The 26,302-nt window shown below is 34.5% G+C and overlaps 1 protein-coding gene and 1 long non-coding RNA gene across 2 annotated transcripts; both read left to right on the top strand.

Annotated features, from left to right (window-relative positions):
- The first annotated feature begins 4,828 nt into the window (after positions 1-4,828).
- LOC115968424 (putative disease resistance protein RGA1) lies at positions 4,829-12,694 on the top strand. Its single transcript, XM_031087824.1, has 11 exons — positions 4,829-4,911; positions 4,993-8,523; positions 8,634-8,726; positions 9,257-9,426; positions 9,535-9,672; positions 9,824-10,125; positions 11,138-11,245; positions 11,476-11,634; positions 11,744-12,086; positions 12,238-12,336; positions 12,541-12,694. The coding sequence occupies exon 2, from the start codon at positions 5,019-5,021 to the stop codon at positions 6,684-6,686; it is 1,668 nt and encodes a 555-aa protein (XP_030943684.1). The 5' UTR covers positions 4,829-4,911; positions 4,993-5,018; the 3' UTR covers positions 6,687-8,523; positions 8,634-8,726; positions 9,257-9,426; positions 9,535-9,672; positions 9,824-10,125; positions 11,138-11,245; positions 11,476-11,634; positions 11,744-12,086; positions 12,238-12,336; positions 12,541-12,694.
- Positions 12,695-13,058: 364 nt separating this feature from the next.
- On the top strand, positions 13,059-15,538 carry LOC115968425. Its single transcript, XR_004086744.1, has 3 exons — positions 13,059-13,148; positions 13,583-13,689; positions 14,940-15,538. It is a non-coding gene; the product is annotated as an uncharacterized LOC115968425 (long non-coding RNA).
- The last annotated feature ends 10,764 nt before the right edge of the window (positions 15,539-26,302 follow it).

Here is a 26,302-nt window from a genome sequence, read left to right as displayed (position 1 = left end):
AGGATGTTGCTAATGAGTATTTCATGGATCTACATTGGAGGTCCTTCTTTCAAGAAGCAATTGAAGATCAAGGTGGGAATATGTACTTTAAAATGCATGATTTATTCCATGATCTTGCACAATCAATCTCAAGGATTGAGTGTACACTGGTTGATTCTAATGCAAAAAGTGTCAATGAAAAAGTTCGTCATCTATCATTTCCATTTTGCCATTCTTCATTCTTTAAGGAGAATTTAACCATGTTGGTTAAAGCAAACAAGATACACTCATTTATTTTGACAAGTAATCCTTATTTGACTAGTTTTGTGGAGGCAAGTTATAAACAATCAGTAGGTGACACTCCATCGTCTGTTTTGGTACATTTGGCTAGCACTGAGGGAAGAATGGAAGAATCAACTCTTAAAACACTTATTTTGACTTTTAAATACTTGCGTGTATTCGACCTACATGGCTTACAAATGGTAAAAATGCCAAAAATTGTAGTTAAGATGATGCAGTTGAGGTACCTTGACCTTTCCTATAATTATATTGAATTTCTTCCTAGATCTATTACTAGACTGGTAAATTTGCAAACATTAAAGCTTATTCATTGTCAAAAGCTTAGGGAGTTGCCAAAAGACATTCAAAAGTTGGTCAGGCTCAAGCACCTTCACATAAATGGTTGTGAAAATTTGACTCATGTGCCATGTGGATTAGGACAATTGACTTGTCTTCAAACATTAAGCTTATTTGTTGTGCGTAAGGACCTTGTAGGCTCCTCCAAGCACTACGGTGAATTAGATGAATTGAACAAGCTAAATGAATTGAGAGGAAAAATAGAGATTAAAAATTTGGCATGGGTGATAGATGCTACCTCGAAGAGTAAGGCTGCAAATTTGAAGGAGAAGCAGCATCTCAATGAGTTGGAATTAGAGTGCGTTTGGATTGGGCGTTTTCTGCCCAATCCTGCGTTTGCGTTTTGTTTTGTTTTTTTTTTTTTTTTTTTTTTTTTTTTCACACATTTTGGGGCGTTTTGGGTGTTGCGGTTACTGTTCATACACTGTTCAATGAACAGTAGCCGCAAACTTTGACTTTTCAAATTTTTTTGTACCAATCACAGCACATCGTGTACTGTTCACAGACCCACAAATTTCACTTTTCAGCAACTTTTTCATTAAAAATGGGTCCCACGATACTATTCACACATTTAAAAATTATTTCGCTACAGTGTTTTTCAGTTTTCAGTTTCAGTTTTCAGTTTTCAGCTGTATCCAAACGGAGCCTTAGTATGGAATCCGGACAATAATGTTGGCATAGAAGCTGATCATGATGATGAAAGTTTGTTAAATGGTCTCCAACCACACCAAAGTTTAAAATTTTTGGGAGTGGAGGGATACAGGGGTGTAAGATTTTCAAGTTGGCTTTCATCGCTAACAAATCTAGTTAAATTAAGTGTAGAGAGTTGTAAGAAGTGCCGACATTTGCCACCTTTGTGCCAACTCCCATCTCTCGAAGAACTACATGTTCGGAATATGGATGGTCTGGAGTACATATCAGACCAAGATATCATTGCTTCAATGGGATCATCAGGGACAACATTTTTCCCATCCCTATATGTACTCATTCTCGAGTACTGTCCTAATCTAAAGAAGTGGTGGAGGAGGGATATCGTTGATAACGGTGATGTGGCAACAACATCAACATCATCAAGTCATCAATATCAGCAACAGATATCACTACCTTACTTTCCTCGTCTTTTATTCTTGCATATACTGGATTGCGATAAACTGTCTTGCATGCCGCTGTTTCCAAATCTTTTTCAGCTTATTTTGAGAAATGCCAGCTGGAAGCCTTCGCAACAGACAATGGCGATGACGATGAATCCGGCAGAGGCTTCTTTATTACCATCCTCCTCCTCCTCCTCCTCTCCTCTCTCCGGATTGCATTGCTTGTACAGGTTGACTTTGGAAAACATCCAGGACACAGTCTCTGCCAGAGGAGTGGCCGCAAAATTTGATTTCTCTTGAAAAAATAAAATAAAAAATTGGATGTTCTTAACATTACTCTAACTTCAATCTTGAAATGTCAATATATTCTTCAAGGTTGTGGGATAGGAATCTATGCTCTCTCGGACCAACTTTACAAAAAGGTATGTACTATGGTTCCAGGCATAAAGAACCATATACTGTAAGTTTGTAATTGCATGCCATTGCCAATTGTTTGTAGATAAAGTGAACTACAGTGGACCAATATAATTCCACTACAGATTCCTTTTAAGAGTCTTAAGACTTAAGAGTGTACATGAGGCTTTGTGAAAAGAAGAGAGAATTAAAAAAGAATGGTATGAAAAGAGGAGCATCTTGTAGTGGCTAGCACCACTGCTCAGAAAGAGTGACCTGATTATGGTCCCATACTTTATTGGGCTTTGTGGAGTCTAGTTGTGTTTGATCCAAATTATGGCCCAAACCGAAATAATATTCTTATGGTTTTTAATGAGAGATTTTCTGAGACTTAGTCCATAGAGCGGAGGTTTGGGCCAATAGGCCCAAATCATAGCGCTCATTTTGTAGCCCATTATGAATTCTGTGTACAGAATATAAAACTATCGTTTTTGATATTAGGGTTTTATGTTGTTTTTTTAGAGAGAAAACTATACTGCCGTATCTTATATTTTTCCTTGAGAATAGTGAAATCCCTACAACTCCATGGACGTAGGCAAATTGCCGAATCACGTAAATACTGTCTTTTGTGATTATTTTTATTTGGCATTTATTTTTTTCTCTATTTTTGCATCTCACAGATCTGGGAATTTTGTTTAAATTCCCTACAATTGGTATCAGAGCCTAGGGTTAAGTTTGAGCGGAAGCAATGGTAGAGGAAACAGGAAAGGCGTCTAGAATGGAAAAATTTGATGGCACAGACTTTGGATTCTGGAGGATGCAGATTGAGGACTACCTCTATGGGAAGAAGTTGCATCTGCTACTTTTGGGGAAGAAACCTAATACTATGAAAGATGATGAATGGACTCTTCTTGGTAGATTGATATTGGGAGTTATCAGATTAACTTTGTCAAGGTCCATTGCACACAATGTTTTTTTTAGAGAGAAAACTGTACTACCGTATTTTGTATTTTTTCCTAAGAATAGTGAAATTTCTGCAACTTCGTGGACGTAAGCAAATTATCAAACCACGTAAATACTATCTTGTGCGATTATTTTTCTTTAACGTATATTTTTTCTCTATTTTTGTATCTTACATATCTGAAAATTTCGTTTAAACTCCCTACAATACCTTTGTGTCATACCAATACCACACTAAAGTATGCCAAGCCACATCCCAAAAGAAGATTAATCTATTCATCTTTCGGCAGATAACTGGATATGTACAATTTTAGAGCGATTTGGGACACTGTTCGCTAGATTTTGGTCCCATATCATATATTATATTGCATCGTCAGAGTTCTATTGGACAGTGTTTGGGGCCCAAAAAATATTTTTATTTGCTTTATGTCCCTGCCTTTAAACTTTATTTTCTTTCAGCGGTTCAAAGGCGGTCTCTCTCGCTTTCATTTGATACAATTCCTATGATGAAAATGTTGAGGCTGGAATTAGGGACAACTTTGCCATTTTCTGAGAAGCTAACCAGCCTCGTTTGAAAGTGATCTATTTCGTCCATTTCACATTCTTTCATTTGTGAAATGAATGAAGTAGAGAGAAATAAAATGGAGAGAAATATGTTCATAAAACATTAAACCTCTAAGCATTTGAAATAGAGAATAAATGGTTAACTACATTTTACTCGCATGTGTTTTGGCTTGTTTTAAAAGTGCTTACTTGTGGTTTGAAAAAATGTTACCTTATCAAAAATAAAAAGTGTCATTTTACTCACTTTCCGTTACCCTTCCATAACTCATCTCATCCACTTCCATTAGAAAAACACTCCTAGGATATGAAACACAATTAAAAAAATATATAAAAAAAATTCTAAGCCACTCTTCATGAATTCCTTCTCTCACTGTCTTAGAAATCAAATCTCGTGACCCACAATTGTGTCTATTTTAACATAAGAACTTACATTTTTTAATTTTACATACTCATTTTTCAAAATACTTTACTTCAAATTATTTATTTTATACTACATTTCATTAAAATATAAAATTTTCTTGATTTTTAAAAATTTTTTTTTTATCTTTTTTCGCCCATAAGAATTGTCATTCACTCTTTTTTCATTCTCAGGGTATGTAAAAAAAGAATAAAAAATCAAATTCAAAATGAATGGTGTCAGTATAAATTTATTCGATTACTATAACAATCATATATTTTTACATAACTTTACATAATTTGATTTTGGTGTATCTTACACTTGATTGACTAAAATATCGTCATTTTTTTAATATACCAGCACTATGAGTGCTCTTAATCTAGAAAACACTAAAACTACTCTTCTAGCCAGGCTTCCTCAGGCCAAGGTGGCTCATGTGTTTAGGGAAGCAAACAAACGTGCCAACCTTTTGGTAAAAAAGGATGCTCTATGCAAGAAGATTTTGTTCTTTTTGATTCCCCCTACCTCTGTAGAATTTGATTCCTTACTTTTTTTTTTTTTTTTTTTTGCTAAACTATTTGATTCCTTACTTGCTTCAGATATGAATGGTTTGTATTATTGTAGGCTTGTAGCCGCTACTTTGGTCTCCGTGGCCATTTAGTTTGCTATATATTATCTCCTTTTAACCCCACCCCCAAAAAAAAAAAAAAAAATCTTTATATATTTACTTTTTAAAGAAAACTTAAAATAAAAAAGAAAAGAAAGATTGCTCTTTATTCTTACGCAGAACCATTATGGAGTAGACGGTAGTGGGGCAATCTTTATTCGCCTTTTGCACGCAAAATCAAAAACCATTATTGAGCAGTGGTGCCATTTACAAAACTGTTGAAGGCAAATAATTTTTCACAGCAACTTTAATCTTCGTTTTCCTACATTTCATCCTTGCTTTCAGCTTTCTTGTCTGTCTTTCAGCTTTTTCTTTCATCCAACAAGAAGAAATGGCCGATGCAATCCTCCATGGCGTTGTGCGGTCAATCATTGAACGGTCGGGATCCTCCATTTTCCAACAGATTGGATCGATATGGGGTGTCAAAGTTGAGCTCGAAAAAATGAATCGCACTGTTTCCACTATTCGTGCTGTACTTCATGATGCAGAGGAGCAGCAGGACGAGAGCCACCAAGTCAAGGACTGGCTCTTGAAGCTCAGAGATGCAGTTTTTGATGCTGATGACTTGTTGAGCGAGTTCTCCACTCATGTATTGCAGCAAAAAGTGATGGACAGTGAGGTAAGTACTTTCTTTTCAAGTTCAAACCAAGTTGCTTTTGGTCTTAAGATGGCTCCCAAAATAAAGGCTATGAGAAGGAGGCTTGATGATATAGCAAAAGATAGGAAAAATTTCAAGTTAAAGTTGGAAGATCGTCCTGTAGAGACAAGGGTTGTGACTAGGGGGAGGGAAACTCACTCATTTGTACGTAAAGAAGAAGTTATTGGGAGAGAGAAGGATAAGAAGGCCATTATAGATCTATTGTTAGACTTTGATACGGAAGAGAATGTTTCATTCATTTCCATAGTGGGAATGGGAGGGCTAGGGAAAACCACACTAGTTCAATATGTATACAACGATGAGGAGGTCACGGCTTATTTTGAGTTAAAGATGTGGGTGTGTGTTTCTGATGTCTTTGACGTAAAAGCCATTGTTGAAAAGATAATTGAATCCGCAACTAAAAAAAAACCTCAAAACCTAGAAATGGATCAATTGCAAGATGTGCTTCGCAAAAATCTTAACCAAAAGTACTTACTTGTGATGGATGATGTGTGGAATGAGGACGAAGAAAAATGGTGTAGTTTGAGAACACTTTTGTTGGGTGGTTCAAAGGGAAGTAAGGTACTAGTAACTACACGGACTGAGTTAGTTGCAGATATTACTAGCACAGTCTCACCATATTTTTTAAAAGGCCTATTAGAGAATCAATCTTGGTCATTATTTAAGCAAATGACATTGGGAAAAAAGCAAGAGATTGTCAATCCTAACCTAGAAGCAATTGGAAGGGAAATTGTAGAAAAATGTTGTGGAGTGCCTCTTGCTATAAAGACAATAGGAAGAGTATTATACTTCAAAAAAACCGAAGCTGAATGGTTATATATTAAGAATGAACTCCCAAATGTAATTCAGCTAAGAGATGGTATTATACCTGTTTTAAAATTGAGTTACAATTATCTCCCATCACATTTAAAGTGTTGTTTTGCATATTGTTCATTATTTCCCAAAAATTATTTGATTGATAAGTTTACATTGATACAACTATGGATAGCACAAGGATTTATCCAATCATCAGAAGAAAATCTACAATTAGAGGATGTTGCTAATGAGTATTTCATGGATCTACATTGGAGGTCTTTCTTCCAAGAAGCAGTAGAAGATCAAGGAAGGAATATGTTCTTTAAAATGCATGATTTAATCCATGATCTTGCACAATCAATCTCAAGGATTGAGTGTACACTGTTTGATTCTAATGCAAAAAATGTCAATGAAAAAGTTTGTCATCTATCATTTCCATCTTACCGTTCTTCATTCTTTAAGGAGAATTTAACCTTGTTGGTTAAAGCAAACAAGATACGCACATTTATTTTGACAAGTTATCCTTATTTGACTAGTTTTGATTGAGCAAGCCGTGAACAATCAGTATTTGACGGTACATCTATTTTGGTACATTTGGCCAGCATTGAGGGAAGAGTGGAAGAATCAACTCTTAGAAAACTTATTTCGACTTTTAAATACTTGCGTGTATTCGACCTACATGGCTTACAAATGGTAAAAATGCCAAAAATTGTAGGTAAGATGATGCACTTGAGCTACCTTGACCTTTCCTACAATTATATTGAATTTCTCCCTACATCTATTACTAGACTGGTAAATTTGCAAACATTAAAGCTTATTCTTTGTAAAAAGCTCAGGGAATTGCCAAAAGACATTCAAAAGTTGGACAGGCTCAAGCACCTTCACATAAATGGTTGTGAGAATTTGACTCATGTGCCATGTGGATTAGGACAATTGACTTGTCTTCAAACATTAAGCTTATTTGTTGTGCGTAAGGACCTTGTAGGCTCCTCCAAGCACTACGGTGAATTAGATGAATTGAACAAGCTAAATGAATTGAGAGGAAAAATAGAGATTAAAAATTTGGCATGGGTGATAGATGCTACCTCGAAGGGTAAGGTTGCAAATTTGAAGGAGAAGCAGCTCTCAGTGAGTTGGAATTAGCATGGAATCCGAACGATGATGTTGGCATAGAAGCTGATCATGATGATGAAAGTTTGTTAGATGGTCTCCAACCACACCAAAGTTTAAAACTTTTGAGAGTGGAGGGATACAGGGGTGTAAGATTTTCAAGTTGGCTTTCATCGCTAACAAATCTAGTTAAATTATATGTAGAGAGTTGTAAGAAGTGCCAACATTTGCCACCTTTGTGCCAACTCCCATCTCTCAAAGTACTAGATGTTCGGAATATGGATGGTCTGGAGTACATATCAGACCAAGATTTCATTGCTTCAATGGGATCATCAGGGACAACATTTTTCCCATCCCTTGATACACTCATTCTCGAGTATTGTCCTAATCTAAAGAAGTGGTGGAGGAGGGATATCGTTGATAACGGTGATGTGGCAACAACATCAACATCATCAAGTCACCAATATCAGCAACAGATATCACTACCTTACTTTCCTCGTCTTTTATTCTTGCATATACTGGATTGCGATAAACTGTCTTGCATGCCGCTGTTTCCAAATCTTTATCAGCTTATTTTGAGAAATGCCAGCTGGAAGCCTTCGCAATAGACAATGGCGATGACGATGAATACGGTAGAGGCTTCTTTATTACCATCCTCCTCCTCCTCCTCTCCTCTCTCCGGATTGCACTGGTTGACTTTGGAAAACATCCAGGACATAGAGTCTCTGCCAGAGGAGTGGCTGCAAAATTTGATTTCTCTTGAGAGATTGGAGATTTCGCAGTGCCCCAGGCTAACATCTCTATCTCGATTTATGCAATATCTCCCCTCCCTTAAGATTTTGACAATTGCATACTGCGAGTTGGTTGATCAGCTCAGTGACGACACAGAATGTCGTCTCCCTACATCTACGTGCCTCCAGAATTTGGTTTTCACAGGAATTTCAAAACTGGAATCTCTCCCGGCGTATCTTCAACACGTTACCACTCTCCAAAAGCTCGAAGTTTCTGCATGTCCCAGTTTCTTGACTTTACCGGAATGGATCGGTAACCTCACATCACTTCGAAAGATTGTAATTGAAAACTGCCCCAATCTGACATCACTACCCGAAGGAATGAGTCGCCTAACCTCTTTACAGATGCTGAGAATCTTCAATTGTCCCCAATTAGAGCAAAGATGCAAAGAGGAAAATGGCGAGGATTGGTACAAGATTGCTCACGTCCCATTTTATTCCAATGCAGCATTGGATATGGATGATTTGCTTGGGAATTTTTGGTATGTAATTCAATGTCTTTTTTCAACTTTTTTTTTGCTTTTCTTTTTTAACATCTTTATCTTCTTCAATACTAGTGTTTTGGGAAATTTATTTGCAATTCCATACACAGAAATTTTGGAAGCACAATATGAATTACTGAATTACTCATATCCTGAACAAATGTTGGGAGCAGATGTATCTGGTTCGTTATCAATTTTTTACGGTACAAGTTTAATTATTAGTCTCAATTCCTGTACAAACATGAATTCGATTGTTACTCTGCTCTTCTTTCTTCTCCTTGAATGAGAAATGTTAGTAATTTCAATTTCTCTCATGTATCATGATTACACTTTCAGACTTCACAGACTATATATATGCATAATCTGTGACTTTGGCAACTATATAAAGTATAAACAGATTAATAAGTCTTCAATTAACCCAACCTCTATCTTGGGGAAGTAGAGAATCATCAGAAGGCCTTTATCATATGTATATATGGAATCTGCTGGTGGTCTGATCCAGTATAAATTCAAACTAGAAATTTTCTACAGAAAAACTAAAACAAACGGATGAGAGCTTAGAGCATCTACCTTCATTCATTACTCATAATTGGTTCTTGTTTAACACTTTTGGACTCTGCAGTTTTCATCAATTAAGTGCTAATTACCTTCTTTTTCTTATTTATAAGAATGGTCATTCTAGATACAATTTCTTCACATATGATGATTTACTTAGCTGGTTTATTGATTGAAGTGCATAAACAGATTGCTGTAAGCGATGCTGGCAGCATAGTTCCTACAATCCAAGGTATTGATGCTCTTGTAATTCTCAGAAGCACTGTGCTGAAGATGAAACCTGACTTTGATCCAAGCAAAGGTCAAAGCCCTGGGTTCTATTTTGAAGATGGAGCATATCCTAAACAGGTCATTAGTACATTTGCTGATCTTTGGATGGCGATATGTTTTTGTTTTTTGTTATTCATCCTACTGTTCATGGAATATTTTCACTTAGTCAAATTCTGTTTACTGCAGTTTTTTTCTTTTTTCTGAGTCATACGATTTATATGTCCGTCAAGGTTGCAAGAGTGAAGCAAATTGTGTTGGTTGGCTCTATGGGGGGAGCAAACCCAAATCATCCCTTGAACAGCTAGATTAACAGCAATATGTTTGGTTCGTGAATCATGATCCCTTAATATATTAATTTCGCTTGAATTCTTTCTTGTTCCCTTTCCTTTCTATGGTTATTTATTCTTTGCTAATAGTATAATTAATAAAAACATAATGCTGGGCCAAATGCTTTATCTTTTTTACCATATTGTAGGTGTGGAAGATAAAGGCTAAGCAGTATTTGGCTAACTCCGGTATTTCATACAGAAATGCATTTGCTAGCATCAAAGAGAGCTGCCATTGACAATAAAGTGGAGTTCAGGCTTAGCAAACAAGCTCTTGCTGCGGGATTTACTTGGTTGGTTGACAATCACTTTTGACACCTTCAGTATGCTAATTTTTTAAGGCTTCATGATATAGGTGAGTTGACAATCACTTGATGCAAATCTTATCACCAAACATTTATCGAAATGCTTCATAGGCAGTGAGGATTCTCTGACTATATCATAAGAAAGGGTAAGAGTTGTGCAGATTTGCATATCATTATTTAGTTTATAGAATTTTCCTTTTTTTTATTCTCTCTCTGTTAAGATTTGTATTTTCTATGCCTGTGATGTCTTAAAATGCAACCGCACTCATTTTTACTTTCTTGCCATTTATATGAGTCTAGAAGTTCCATTAATTGGGAATTTATTTTAGATGCATATTATGCAATTCATCTATATGAAATGGACAAATCTTTTTAATGAAGATGATTTAAGGGGATGGTTGGGAATTGATGATTACAGCAAGCCTTTCATTTTTTTTATTACAAATTAAAATAAGCGATATATATTCAAAAGAGTAGGTTATATGGTTTGATTTTGAAAGTCTCACATTTTTTCTTGGTTTACTGCAGTTGCCAAGTTAAGAGAAAAAAATGAATTATTGGGTCTATATTTGGAAACTAAGGTTTTATAGCTTACAATCTTTGCTTGGTAATGTTCATACAGGTATAAGAAAAAGAGTTGAATTATGAAGGGTATACTAACAAGGGCAAAATCGAGGTTGCATTGTCTTTTAGAATTAGGTGTCACACAATGGTATCTCCTTTTCTGTTGTCCCTAATGTTCTAAACTTTGTTTCTTCTTGGTTAGGTGTAGCACTATAAATTAGCAGACCTTTTCCAATGATTTGGGGTATCAGGCATCAGGCATCTTAGCCCATTAATGATTGGGTATAAGGATTTCAAGGTTGAGATTAGGCTTAAGGAATATCTAGATATGGTTAAAAAATTTGCAGAATAATGCAAACAAGGTAGTGAGGAAGGGAAAAAAAAAAAAAAGAGAGAGAGAGACGAGCCAAGATTGCCTCAGAATCAAAAGCTCTTTTTGGAGTTTCAACTAGATACTAATTACAAGAATCTTATAAAATTCTTAATTATCCATATCTTGCTTACATAAATGGCCATACCATCTACTTTAGTATTTTTCCCCCCTATTTTTGTTGCTGATGTTTTGGACAATTTATTTGCAATTTGAATATGAAGAAACAAGCATAAAGAAAACATTTGAAAGGGTGCCAGCAGGAAACAAGGGACAAATGCAAAAAATTGCTCCACATCCTGGAGTTTGGAAGGGAAGAACCTGTCCATCAGGTATGTGCTTAATTATTTATCCTATTCATCTAAGAAACTCTTTTGCTATTTTTTTTTTCTGATGAGCGACATTTCAGTTGATCTCCTATGCAATTGAGGCATAGGTAAAACCTAGTGTTATCTTTGTTTAACTTCACATTTGTAGTAGTTGTAGTGCATCTTCCATCTGTTATCACTTATCACATATGATGATTTACTTAGCTGGTTTATTGATTTAAGTGCATAAACAGATTGCTATAAGGGATGCAGGCAGCATAGTTCCTACAATCCAAGGTATTGATGCTCTTGTAATTCTCATAAGCACTATGCTGAAGATGAAACCTGACTTTGATCCAAGCAAAGGTCGAAGCCCTGGGTTCTATTTCGAAGATGGAGCATATCCTAAACAGGTCATTAATACATTTGCTGATCTTTGGATGGCGATATGTTTTTGTTTTCTGTTATTCGTCCTACTGTTCATGGCATATTTTTGCTTCATAAGTTGATTGGATTGGACAGAAAAACCAAATAGACGCTGGTGGAGTATTGCTTTCCTCCTTTTCACTTAGTCAAATTTTGTTTACTGCTTGGAGATGGTTGCAACTAGACAGGCAGTACTCTTTGCGACGGAAATTGGCCTTCAACAATGCCACTTTGAAGGTGACTTAGAAATTGGAATAAAGGCGCTACAAAATGGTGACATACTTTCCTCATCCTTTGGTCATTTAGTTAGAGACATTTTAATTCATGTAACCTCCCGTAGGAGTTTTTCTTTCTCTCATATTGTTAGGCAAGGCAATATGGTTGCGCATGCTTTAGCCCAGAGTGCAAGGCTTTCTTTCCCTTTGATAGTTTGGACGGAGTATGTTCCATTTGATGTAGACTTGTTTGTTTCAGCAGATTGCTCAGTTTCTTAAATAATATCAGTGGACTTGGTCCTGTTTCTCAAAAAAAAAATTTTCTATTTACTGCAGTTTTTTTCTTTTTTCTGAGTCATATGATTTATATGTCAGCCAAGGTTGCGAGAGTGAAGCAAATTGTGTTGGTTGGCTCTATGGGTGGAACAAACCCAAGTCATCCCTTGAACAGCTTGAGTAACAGCAATATTTTTGGTTCGTGAATCATGATCCCTTTATATATTAATATCGCATGAATTCTTTCTTGTTCCCTTTCCTTTCTTTGGTTGTTTGTTCTATGCTAATGGTATAATTAATACAAACATAATGCTAGGCCAAATGCTTTATCTTTTTTACCATATTGTAGATGTGGAAGATAAAGGTTGAGCAGTATTTGGCTAACTCTGGTATTTCATACAGAAATGCAGTTGCTAGCATCAAAGAAGAGCTACCATTGACAATGAAGTGGAGTTCAAGCTTAGCAAACAAGCTCTTGTTGTAGGATTTACTTGGTTGGTTGAAAATCACTTTTGACAACTTCAGTATGCTAATTTTTTACAGCTTCATGATATAGGTGAGTTGACAATCACTTGATGCATATCTTATCACCAAACATTTATCGAAATGCTTCATAGGTAGTTAGGGTTCTCTGACTATATCATAAGAAAGGGTAAGAGCTGTGAAGATTTGCATATCATTATTTAGTTTATAGAATTTTCCTTTTTTATTCTCTCTCTTTTAAGATTTGTATTATCTATGCTTGTGATGTCTTAAAATGCAATCGCCCTCATTTTTACTTTCTTGCCATGTATGCGAGTCTCAAATATTTTCTTGGTTTATTGGAGTTGCCATGTTAAGAAAAACAATGAATTATTGTGTCTATATTTGGAAACTAAGGTTTTATAGCTTACAATCTTTGCTTGGCATTGTTCATACGGGTATAAGAAAATGAGTTGAATTATGGAGGGTATACTAACAAGGGAAAAATGGAGGTTGCATTGTCCTTTAGAATTAGGTGTCATACAATGGTATCTCCTTTTCTGTTGTCCCTAGTGTTCTAAACTTTGTTTCTTCTTGGTTAGGTGTAGCAATATAAATTAGCAGATCTTTTCCAATGATTTGGGGTATCAGGCATCTTAGCGCATTAATGACTGGGTATCTGGATTTCGAGGTTGAGATTAGGCTTAAGGAATATCTAGATATGGTTAAAAAATCTGCAGAATAATGCAAACAAGATAGTGAGGAAAAAAAAAAAAAAAAAGAGAGAGAGAGACAAGATTGCCTCAGAATCAAAGCTCTTTTTGGAGTTTCAACTAGATACTAATTACAAGAATCTTATAAAATTCTTAATTATCCATATCTTGCTTTTACATAAATGGCCATAGCATCTACTTTAGTTTTTTTCCCCCCTTATTTTTGTTGCTGATGTTTTGGACAATTTATTTGCAATTTGAATATGCAGAAACAATCACAAAGAAAACATTTGAAAGGGTGCCAACAGGAAACAAGGGACAAATGCAAAAAATTGCTCACATCCTGGAGTTTGGAAGGGAAGAACCTGTCCATTAGGTATGTGCTTAATTATTTATCCTATTCATCTAAGAAACTCTTTTGCTATTATTTTCTGAGGAGTGACATTTCAGTTGATCTCATATGCAATTGAGGCATAGGTAAAACCTAGTGTTATCTTTGTTTAACTTCTCATTTGTAGTAGTTATAGTGTATCTTCCATCTGTTATCATTTATCATACGCCAAAATATATTGTAGACTAATGTTTTTGAAAGAGAGGTTGTGTTTGATATGGAAGAAGAGTGTATATATGGCACTTATATGTTAGGCTTACAGTCCTTCACTTTTGTCTCTATATTTGTTCGAACATGTACCTATGCTTAGGCCTATTATGGCTCTCTACACTCTTGTCTGATGGTGAGCACTATGTGGTTTGTTTGGTTCATTTGATATGTACTCTTTTAGGTTAATTAAAAACCTTTGATTTCTCTCTCTCTCTCTCTCTCTCTTTGTGTGTGTGTGTGCATGCCTGTAGGAGACCGTCAAATTTATTTTATCAAGTAAGCACTATCGTTTGTTCATAATTTCAAGATCAACTTTCTTCTGATGCTCTACTGTACTCCAGTTTGTGGTCAACTTGAGATTTAGTCTTTGGTTAATAATTTTAACTCTCATATAGTTATTTCCTATTACTGTAGGTAATTTTAACTGTATAGAAAAACTTACACTGAAATATGTTGGAGTTGCTGCTGTGGATTTTGAGTTTAAAACAACATCCAAAGAAATATAACATGACTAGTGAACATTCTGTTCTTCATGAAGCTGAATAAATATGGGTGGATGCTATAAATGGCTGGGGGTTCCTTGCAATGCGTTCAACTGCAAGATATGCACATCATATTGCAAACGTATAAGCATGAAATACACATGTTTAATCTATTGATGATCATGGAATGCATTCATTTCTTTCTTCTTGGTTGGCTTGATAATTAAGACATGAGTGATGTGCATTAGAGATCTCTCCATCTTGTTCCCCAGTGGGGAGATAGTAGCACTTCAATTGAGCTATAGAATGCATTCATTGCGTGATATAGATACAAACACATGTAAAAGTTGGAAAGTTTTCATGTTTCCATTTGAATTCATAGTTATGTAGTGAATTTTCTTTGAGCGACTATTTTTCCCTTCTCATTTGCCATTTTTTCTATTTGTAAATTCTTGAATAGCAGTTATAGATATTATATTTGTTACAAATTTTGTTGAGAGTGATTATTTGGAGGTCTGAGATGAGAGTGATTTCCATGTGCAGTGGTTCCAAAAGCCTTCCCAAATAGGTTTTATTATGGGTGGTGAATTTGAGAAACAAGAGGGTTTGGAACATCATTTCAATTTTGCTTGAAGACCTTTGATGATTTAATCAGTTTCAAAAATTCTATGGAAGAAGAAGGTTATGATGTTGGTGAGGCAAGCATGTGGCATAGGAGAATTGGATCAAAGATGGGATTTGAAGATTGGACAGCCCTCATGACTGCAGCCATGTTTGGAAGAAAGGCTTGAAGTTGAAACCAGTCATGTCAATGTTAACAAGGCTTGGTTTAATTGGGCCATGACACTTACTTATGTTACTGCTTGGGAATTTGCTATTTAAGCTGAGGCTATGAAACTCTTGCCTGATGCTTCTGCACTTCATTCTATCATGTTGTAAAGTATTGACTACGTACACCATTTTCATTTTATCCAGGCTGTTTCTTTGCTTTAAATTAATTGAATTTAAGTAATATTGTGTAATAGAACATGTATATATTTGGACTGGATGTTGTATTCTATAGTCATGCATTTGGGGTCTGAATTGTACCATGAGTGTGGAAAATGGGAACCTCTATTTAATTTCCTTCTCTATTTCATTTCAGTTATAAGTTTGTACTGAAAAGAATAAATACATAAAAGGTTACTTTTTCAATATTATACCCTATGGCCAATGCAACTTCAATGAGAGAATAACTTTTTAGCATGAGAGAATCTATATAATCTATATAATATTTAAAAACTAAAATATAGCATTTTTGTTACTACGCCCTTATTGAGCCACATCAGCATAGCGTTTAGTCCACTTCAGTCCATTTCGATATACTTCAATCCACTTTAGTGATGCTTTGGGATAAGAGGTTTGTGTAGAAAGAGACGCTACTTCATTGACAATTATGTCATACTCTCAATATAATGTTGGTAAGTTCTTGATAAAATTACTTTATTCTTATATTATTAAAGTCACACATTTTTTTTCTATTATAATTGATAAATTTACTTAAATTTGCTTCCTTTTAGGTCATTTAAGACGTATAGAGGATAAATTATTTGCAGGAGCACTAGAAACAAATTCCAACCACACATTACATTATAAACAAATTGCAACCATACTTTTGTTCGATCTATTTGGTCCAACTTGGTCCATTTTGACCACTTCGGTCCATTTCTCTCTCTCTAAGTAGAAGAGAGTGCCTCTATAAATTATAAAGTCATAGCTATAAGATCAAATTTATAAAGTTCAAATTTTATGCTCTTAAAGTCCTTGACAAAAGGATGCTATAAAGTCCTTTACAGCTTTTTTCCTTTTATTTCATATGTAATTTTTTCACCATAAATTGAAGACTTAGCTTTTATTTATTTTTGTGAATTCCATTTGTCATAGGAAGTATTGCTTACTCACTCCCAAGTGCAGGAGATTGTAGCAATGTAATTCTCGGAGTACCAAGGTCGAACCATAAGAAGTGGGGTAAATTCAAAGACAGTGTAATTTAACAACACTTTTGGTGAAGATGAAAAAATAATTTTTGCTTGGTGATTGTTAAAAATTAAATAACAATTGGTTTAAATCAATATTTTAAATACCAAGGCATCAAGGTGTTTCCCTATATTGATATGGAATTTTTTTTTATCTAAGAAAAAATATATTTCATAATTGATTGTTCTTAGATAATGAAAAACCAATGTTTCGGTTGAATTGAGACAGTTCAAAAACGTATGATAACCTAGATTAATAATGTGATTAGAATAGTTTTTCAGAAAAACTCATTCACTTTAAAAACTTGATTTATATTTGAAACTAGTAGAAATTCATCTAAACAATAAATAAAAAACATGATTGAACTTATTGAAAGCATGGAAGAACTAAAACATCAAAAGAAATCTAATTGAACAATCAAATATGTTGTCTAAAATCTTAGAAAGAATCACAATTGATTATCATACAATATATAAAAAAACATAACCCCTAGCCCTAGTTGAGAGCTTATTCTCTCTCCAAAATTCATTCTCTAGAGCCCCCCTTCAAAACTTTAACTTAAAAGTATACAAAGAAAATAAAACTTTTTACTATTTAATTCTCGTCTAAATTTTCAGCAGCAACTTGTGAGTTAATTTCGGCCTTCAAAAAGTGTGAATTTCGAAAAAGTAAAAATTGGAAATTTGTAAATATTTAATTCACTGTTCCAACCCATCTAGCTTAAGTCAATTAGATTTTAGAAGAGAGATACGCTCAAAATACTGATCAATGCTCAAATCTGATTTTTTTTTTTTTTTTCAAATTATGCCTCTTTGATTTCTTTCCTTAATTTGAAGCTTTCAAACATGAAAAACGAACCAAGTACTCCAACTGCACCTCCTTAGACATTTAAGCACGGTCCTTTAACTCCTCTTTAATTCTAGTTTAACCTACATTCTCTTACAAACTCTTGTAAGCTCATATTTTCATATGATTTCTTGAAAGTAGAAAATCACACACAATGAATGACATCTTATTTAAGAAATTATGTAAAGATAAATAGTAGAGACTAATGCAAATCATAGCTTAATTATACAAATTCAGCATAATAATAAGGAGATAACACTCACATAAATATATAATAAATATACATTTTAAGGCGTTATCAAGTATAAGATATCAAAATTGATTTTTGGCATATGTTATGTCATACTTTAAGATGAAATATATTTTGTGTGTGACCATGCTATCTAATTGTTAGTTTCTCTCTCTCTCTCAAAAGGCTAAATCCTTTGTTAAGTTCAATTATTTGTGTGATTGATTTTTCTAGATAAGCTTTTGTTTTGGGAATTTTTTCCTACTAATAAAGTGCAGTCACATTTAAGAGTTGTTGGTTGGAAAGTGATTTTATTTTACTTTTGTTAATATTTTTATATAGTGATCGGTTTAGATGTTGAACTATGAGGTTTTGCTAGTTTTTTTTTTTTTTTTAATTTCCTCTTGGATGGAAAATTTTGTGGTTTTTGTGAAAAAAGTACTCTAAATAGTTGTTTTTAAAGTAATCTATAGCGGCACTTAATCAGGCAAAAACAATAGTTAGTCAAACAAAAATAATCAGAAGTGACATATTTTGACTTTTTCATTGGATTTTGATTATTTTATTTTTAAAAAATAATTTTTATAATGATACATATAGAAGCTTGATCATTGTTGAATAAAAATTCATAATGACATTTTGTGTTTTGTTTGCAAAACATCTTCATTTTGGTATATTTTTAATCTGGAAGTTATTTACGAATGTATTGAGATAAGCAATGTATTCAATAAGAAATGTCATTGTTATACTTTTGTATACTTCTAAGATAGATAGTACTATAATATTCAATGATAATGTAGTGGTTTGGGATTTAAGACAACACTAAAATAGAGGGCTAGAAGATTTTTTTTTTTTTTTTTTTTTTTTTTTGAGGGTGATTAGAGGGCTAGAAGTTGAAGTTTTTGAATGGTAAGAAAATTTTGCTTTTCTCCTTCCTTTGTGACTATCATGATTGGAAAATTTAATTTCAACTATATTATTGTTAGAAAATTGGCTCATTATAGGAGTAAATGAAAATCTTGAATAAAAAAGAATATATATATATATATATAATTTTTCATTTATAGAAAATAAAAAAATGTCATGAGAGCGTTCACATCCAGGTTTGCATAAAAATGGCTAATTATCATTTAAAAAGTTACTTTATCTATTATACCATATCACTTTACAATATACCCAACATCTCAATTTTTATTTTAACATACAACACATTAAAATAATATGAACTATACAACAAAGCAATATGACCTCATTTATTTTTGTTAAAAAAAATTATTGTATTTACTTCCTTTTTAGGCCATTCAAGAGTATGGAGGATGAACTGTTTGTAAGGAACACTAAAAACAAATTCCAACCACACATTACACTTTCTTAAAATGAAAATAGTAGATAAAATTTATAAGTGTTAATCCTAAACTTTTCTTAAAATGAAGTGATTATTTTTTAATAAAGTATGATTATTTTTTAGAAAATCTAATATTTTGTATCAATCATACTTTATTAAAAAAATAATCACATCATTTTAAGAAAAGTTTAGGATTAACACTTATAAATTTTATCTACTATTTTCATTTTTCATTTACAGAAAGACAAATCATCAATTTTTTTTGCATATCATGCAAGTTTGCAACTAGTAATATTTAAAAGTTAAAGTGTTGCATTTATTGGTTCTACTCTCCTATTAAGCTACATCAACTAGCATTTCGGTTCAGTTTGCTCTACTTCAATACATTCACTCTATTTTGTACCATTCGGTTCATTTCGGTCCACTTTGATCCATTAGGTTCCCTTTGGTGATGCTTTAGAAGGAGAATTTGTGTAAAAAAAGGAGTTACTATAGTGACAATTATGTCACATTCTTAGCATATTGTTGGTAGGTTCTTAATAAAATTTCTTTCTTTTTTTATGTTATTAAAGGTTTTTTTCTTTTTTTTTTTTAGTATGAGTGATGAATATAAATTTACTTATGTTTTCTGTTCGGATCATTCAAGTCAATGAATCACTTGTAAGGACCAAAACCCAAACTACCAATAGCCACCACACTACCAATAGCCACATGGCCAAAACCCAAACACTACCAACAACCACCATACTCAAAAACCCAAACACTACCAACAACCACCACACCCAACACTCAAAACACTACCAACCCCTAAACCCAGATCGGGCCACCACACCGACACCAGATCGAAAGCATTTCCACGAAGAGTAGACCACGATGAGGAAAACCACTGCTGCAAAGATTGGAACACGATCACCACTGTAAAGATCAAGGACCACCACTGTAAAGTCGGACCACAATGAAAAAGGGACGTGAGATAGAGTATAGAGAGATGAGAGACAAAGAGAAGAGAGAGAAGTGAGTAGAGTGAATATTTTAAAGAAGAAGAGAGAGAATGTAATAAAAAAATTATTTTTCAATTATAATCGGTTGCTACAATAAAAGTATACATAGGAATTATTTTCGTGCGTTTGCCTTCTTTTTTTTTTTTTTAATCCAGCGCTTCTTACACTGTTTATGAGACATTAACAGTGCAATTAGGCAAATGTACAATGATTTCATTAATGAACAGTAATCGGAAAATATTTTTTAATTGTTTTCAGTTTTCAGTTTTCAGCAAAATAAGCGGTATCCAAACGCACCCTAAATATAGGAAGCACGGGCTTCCGACACACACGGATGCGCCGTGCAGCGTCAATGAGGCTGCACGTGCGTCCAAGGCAAATTCTTTTTTTTTCGATTCGGTCTGAAACAGGCCAAAACTACCCCCAATTGGTCCAATACGGGCTGAAATAAGGTTTTTTTTTTTTTTTTTTAAGTAAAAAAACACGGCAATGAAATAAAGTAATTAGGAAGAGAGATGGAGGTGATAGGTAGAAAATGAAATAAAATAATTACAAAAATTAACTGGCTAAATGGTTCTGCAATAAAGATGAAGAAGATGACCGAATATGGGTTGGTGTTAGACGAGAGAGCTCGGATCACCTGGCTCTAAATAACGAAAAAGAAGGTGGTGGAAAGCAAAGAAATTGAAATAACAAATGGTACAAGAAGCGGTGGAGAACTAAAGGAGAGCATTGGGAATTAAAAGAAAATGATTTGAGTTGCCAAGGCATTGACAAGTAGGGGTGTCCACGGGTCGGGTCGGGTCGGTTTTGGACCCAACCCGGACCCGACCCGCCGGCGTTGGGTGAAAGGCGGAGGGACCCGAAACCGATCGCCGGCGTCACTCGGTCGGGTCGGTTTTGGGTTCGGGTGGTGTTCGGGTGGGTCGGTCGGTGTTGAGAGTCGCCGGATCCTGCAAACGTCGCCGGATTCTCCTCGAATGTCGCCGGAATCTCCTCGAATGTCGTCGGAATCTGCAAAAATCCAGTAGATCTACACCAAAAATCGCCGAAATCAGCCTGGATCTCCTCGAATCTCGCCGGATCTCACCAAATATGGTCCAAATCTCGCTTGGATCTCCTCAAATGTAGCCGGATCTCACCAAATCTCGCTCGAATTCGTCGGATCTCACCCAATCTCGCTTGAATGTCGCCGGATATTGCCAGATTTATATATAACGTCGGTCGGGTCGGGTGGCTCGGGTTTTGGAGAAGAAAACCCGCCACTCGACCTGCCGGCGTCAGGTCTTGGGGTCAGAAACCCGTCACCGACCGTCAGAGTGGTCGGTTCGAACGGTTGCCGGTTCGGGTTCGGGCGGGTTGGTCGGATTGGTCGGGTTACGGGTTGGGTTGGACACCCCTATTGACAAGGCAATGACAAGGCACGTGTGAGTTGGCAGGTGGGACTTGAGAGGAAGGAAAACAAAAAGAAATAGAAAATAGAGTTTTAGAGGTTTGGTGTATGGTTTGTGTTTTCAAACAATAATTTTCAATTTTTAAACAATATTACACGTATTTTCACACACTTTTTTACCTACACGTATTCTCACATATATTTTTAAACAACAATTTTCAGTTTTTAAACACATGTACCAAACGGACTCTTAGGACTTGGTGTTTTAAGAGCACCCACAAGGGTTTTTTTTGGAAAATAACATTAAAAGCCAAACTATTTGTTAGTTAGCACACTTTTGAAACTATTTTGTTATCTAACAACTCAAGAATATTAGACTCGATTTTGGAGTGCTAAATCAAGTATAATGAACTCGATTTTGAGCTTTCAAGGACCTTAAAATCGAGCCTATAGAGCTCGAGTTCAGTATTGCAAAAAGAAAAATCTGACCAAGTGAAGAAGAAGAAGAAGAAGAAAGAAGAAAGAAGAAGAAGAGGAAGAATCTGACAGAGAAGATGGAGGATTTGACCGAAGAAGAGGAACCCCACGATCAAAAACAATTTAAAAAGAAATACACAAAAGATTCAGAATAAGTGAAGAAGAAGAAGAAGAATCTGACGATAGCTTGATTTCTAAGTTCCAAGTCAGCATCCAAGCCACAATCACGGCATTGATCAGGTGCTTGGGTTTGTTGATTTCGTTGTGGGTTTGCTTGGGTTTGTTGAATTTGCTGTGGGTTTGCTTGGACTTTTGGTTTCGTTGTGGGTTTGTTGATTTGGTTGTTTCTTCAATGTTCTTTGGTGTTTATGTTCTTCATTGTTTTTGGTTTTGTTGAGTGAGTACCGAAATCGAGCTTTTGTTGATTGAGTATCGAAATCGAGTCTGTAAGGCGTGATTTCAATTTGATAGAAAACGAGTCTGCTGGACTCGAGTTTAGCATTCCAAAATGGAGTTTATTACACTCGAGATGTTAGTTTTTTAAATAGTTTTGAAAATGTGCTAACTAATGAAATTGTTTGAAAATCAATGTTATTTGAAAAAAAAAAAAAAAAAAAAAAAAAACCCCACTCACAATGTTAGAAGCATTATGTGTTACTGATGACACACAGTGAGGTTGCTAAAATGACTATTTAGTCACTTTAAGTTTTAACAACCCAAACACTGAAAACACCCCATACAGCAAAGGAGCCAATTTGTCCAGTTGCTAAGGAGGTGTTTGGATCATCAATTTTCATAACTCATAACTCAAAAATAGTGAGACCCATAACTAAAAGTCCGTTTGGCACCACCATAACTCTATTTTCATCACTCAATTCTCTAATTTTTGAGTAATGAGTTATGGAAACTGAAAACAGATTTTAACTATTTTCAGTTTCTATAACTCTATTTTCAATGACATTTTTCTAATTAAAATTACACATGGGTCCCACAGCCAAACTTTTTGCTCTCTCTTTATCTTCTTTTCTCTTTTTTTCTTTTTTTCTTTTTTTTGTCTTTCACGGGTCTAGGACACACCTGCTCCTCTTCTTCTTCTTTTTCTTTTTTTCTTCTTTTCTTTTCTTTTCACTTTCTGGGTGTGGTTTTTTTTTTTTTTTTTTTCTTCTTCTTTTCTTTTTTTCTTCTTCTTCTCTTTTCACTTTCTGGGTTTGGCTCTTTTTTTTTCTTCTTTTCTTTTCTATTCTCCTTTTCTTTTTTTTTCTTCTTTTCTTTTCTTTTCACGTTGGTTTCTGGGTTTGGTTTCTGGGCTTGGGTTCTTTTTTTTTCCTTCTTTTCTTTCCTTTTCACTGGGTTTCCATTCTTTTTTTTTTCCTTCTCAAGTTCGTCGAAGTTGTCACTGTTGTTGATGTTGTCACCACTGTTGATGTTGTCAAAGTTGTCGTCGCTGTTGATGTCGAAGTCGTCACTGCTATTGATGTTGCTGTTGTTGCTGTTGTCACTGTGGGTTGTAGTGCCGGCTACAGTGGTGGTTTTTTTTTTTTTTTTTTTTGGGTTTTTGGAAAAGCATGAAAAGTATTGGGTCAAGGGAAAATGAAGGGGAAAAGCATTGGGTTTTTTTTGGTTATATTGTAGATCTGGGAAAAACATGAAAATAAGGATCATGGTGGGCTTGATTAAAAAATGTGTTAACATGGATGAAAAGAAAAGCAGAGAAAAACAGGGGAAAACGAAAGGGAGAGGCAGGGAAAAAAAAAAGAGAGAGAAAAGCCAACTAACATTGGGTCAATGTGTGGGTCCCACAAATAGTTGAAAAATATTGAGTGATAACAAGTGAGTGATGGTGCCAAATAGGTAGGGTATTTTAAAGTGATGAGCGATGAGTGATAAATGATGAGTGATGAATGATGAATGATGAGTGATAAGTGATAGAAATTGAGTAACGGAAATTGAGTGATGAAAAAAAGCCATCCAAACAGCTCCTAAATTGTTTTGCTTTATTGCTCCAGTGGGCTATTATCTTTGACAGCCCATTGTAGCTCAAAAAAAAAAATATATATATATATATATATTTTATATCTTTCTCTCTCCTCTCCTCTTTAAATTTTTTTCTCTCTTTTTTTCTCTTTCTTCTCTCTGACCAACCCATTTCTCTCTCTCTTTTCTCTTTTTTCCTCCCCAACCTTCTCATTTCTTCTTCTCCATATCTCTGCCAACCTCCTCTGCATTTTTTTTTCCTTTTCTTAAGCTATGGCTGAAGATATCTCTCTCTCTCTTTTTATAATTTTTTGTTCTCTCTTTTGTGGTGGTGATCGGTGAGCAGTGGCGTTTAGGTTTCGGTGTTTGAGATCGGTGGCTGTTAAGATCGGCATTTGGATATCGACGTTTGGCATTTGGTGGATTTTGGCTGTTGAGATCGAAGATTTTTGGTGGGTTTCAGGGTTGTGGGTTACTAGATTTCAGGGGTCGGATTTGGGTTCCAAGGTTGTCGGCATTTAGGTTTGATTTGAAGGGTTGGATTTGGTGGTGGCTGAGATCTTGTGATGGTGATGGAACAGGAAGGTGGATGGGTTTTGGGAGCTTAGGTTCGTGGGTTTTTTTTTTTTTTTTTTTTTTTTTTTCCCTTCTGTGGTGGGTTGTGGTTGCCATTGTAGTGGTTGTGACTGGTAGAGCAATGGTGGGGGTTCTGATTTGCAGAGGTTGTAGTACCGGTGATGGTGGTTTTGGGTGGACTGCGATGGGACTTTACTGTATTGAATATATTAATTTATTGGGGTGTTTATCTATATCTATATCTATATATATATATATATATATATTAAGAGGATTCAGAAAGTCAGTTATTACTTTTTTTGCTGTCAAAAATACTCCTAAATTAATTAACCAACAACTTAAAAATGTGGTTAAAATAGTAAATTGAAAAAAGAAAGTTAATTATTACTTTTTTTTGTCAAAAATACCCCTACCTAAAACTTAAAAATGGGATTAAAATAGTAAATTGATAAAAATAATAAATTCCTACTTCTACGTTGAAATGTTTTTCTGCTTCCAATAAACTCCCACTTTTACATTGATTTAAATTCTTACTTCTACTCACTAATTCCCTATAAAATAGGATTACTCTTTTGTTAGTTTTAAAACTCCTCTAATTTACAAAACCCACCCCATGTATTCATTTTTTTTTTTTTACTTCATCATGATGTATTTGTTTCTTCTATCCTCCTTTAAAAAAAAAAAAAAAATCCTACCCTTAGGTTTTTTTTTTTTTTTTTATTTAATTGGAAAAAGTAGAAATTCCAAATTATAATAAATGTAAATTATTAATCTTTACCCTCAGAGGCTAGTATTATTTTAATGTGTTGAATGCTAAAATAAAAGCTTTGTTGTGGGTGTATTATAAAGTGGGTTGTTAAAATAAATAAAGTAGTGTTTTGAGTTACCAAAAGCTAAATAATTTAGATGTTTTACTGTGAATGCTCTAAGCCCATCTCAATGCAATTTAAATTAACTCAAATTAAACTCTAGCCAAAATTAATTAATATTATTTATAAACAAAAACATTTTTATAATAATAATAATAATAATATTATTATTATTATGTAAGGACTTGATTTGGATCCCTAGCCCAAATGATGGATGGACCCAGACCCAAAAAGTCCAAAACAATGAATTTATAGAGAAGGGGTTAGAAAACTGGGTTAAAATGAGTTGGATGACAAATAAAGTGAATTCAAATGACAAAAATAGAAAGATAGATTGATTTCAACTAAAGAAAATCGTCTTCGGCACGGTCCGAGGAGATCAATTCTTATATATTTCTCTTAGGTTTGATTACAAGTTTACTTCTTGATTGCTACAGTGTTTCTCTCTAGATTTCTCCATCACTTGTCTCATTACTTCCTTCTCCTTTTATACTCTGTTATCCTTTCATTTTTACCCTCCACGTGCAAACCAGATGGTTGGTGTTTGATACTTGTCCCATCAGCACCTTCCTAAAATCTTTATGTAGTAACTGTAAGGCTAAAAGCCACTGTTTAGATATCACCTCCACATTAATGTGAGAGTTAACTACAAAGAATTTAATGCGGTGGTAGTAGCTTTCTCCTTAGATATTTTAGGACTCCCCTCTGTCCTTTGTTTTTGCAACGATTACTGATACTAGCAGAACTTCCTAAAACATTCCCTTGGACGGCAGACAACCTCTACGAACCTCAGCTTTGGTCAGCCGAGGAGGCATTCATCCTCGGCCCAACCTCCTGTGTTATTATGATAAAAACTAACTTCTTTAATTACTAACATGGGCTCCCTTAACAATGTTTAATCCTCTTCGAACAACCCCTCGTCCTTGGCTTGGGCCTTAGGCTTAATATATACATAGAAAATGTTTCTCAAAAAAAAAAAATTATATATATATATATATATATATATAGAAAATGAGCTCTTGGGCCCAATACTCCTACAGTATAAAAACTTAAGAATTATATATATATATATATATAATTTATTAATAAAAATTATATTTAATAATTTATAAATAAACGTATCTCGCTACACCCATACCCTACTTTTCAAAAATTACTGAGTCACTGCATCGCACCTGCA

This window comes from Quercus lobata, chromosome 11 (assembly GCF_001633185.2).
Source record: "Quercus lobata isolate SW786 chromosome 11, ValleyOak3.0 Primary Assembly, whole genome shotgun sequence".
In the NCBI taxonomy this organism is placed as follows: Eukaryota; Viridiplantae; Streptophyta; class Magnoliopsida; order Fagales; family Fagaceae; genus Quercus; species Quercus lobata.
Note: the sequence above shows the minus strand (reverse complement) of the source record. Positions and strands in the feature narration are given on the sequence as shown.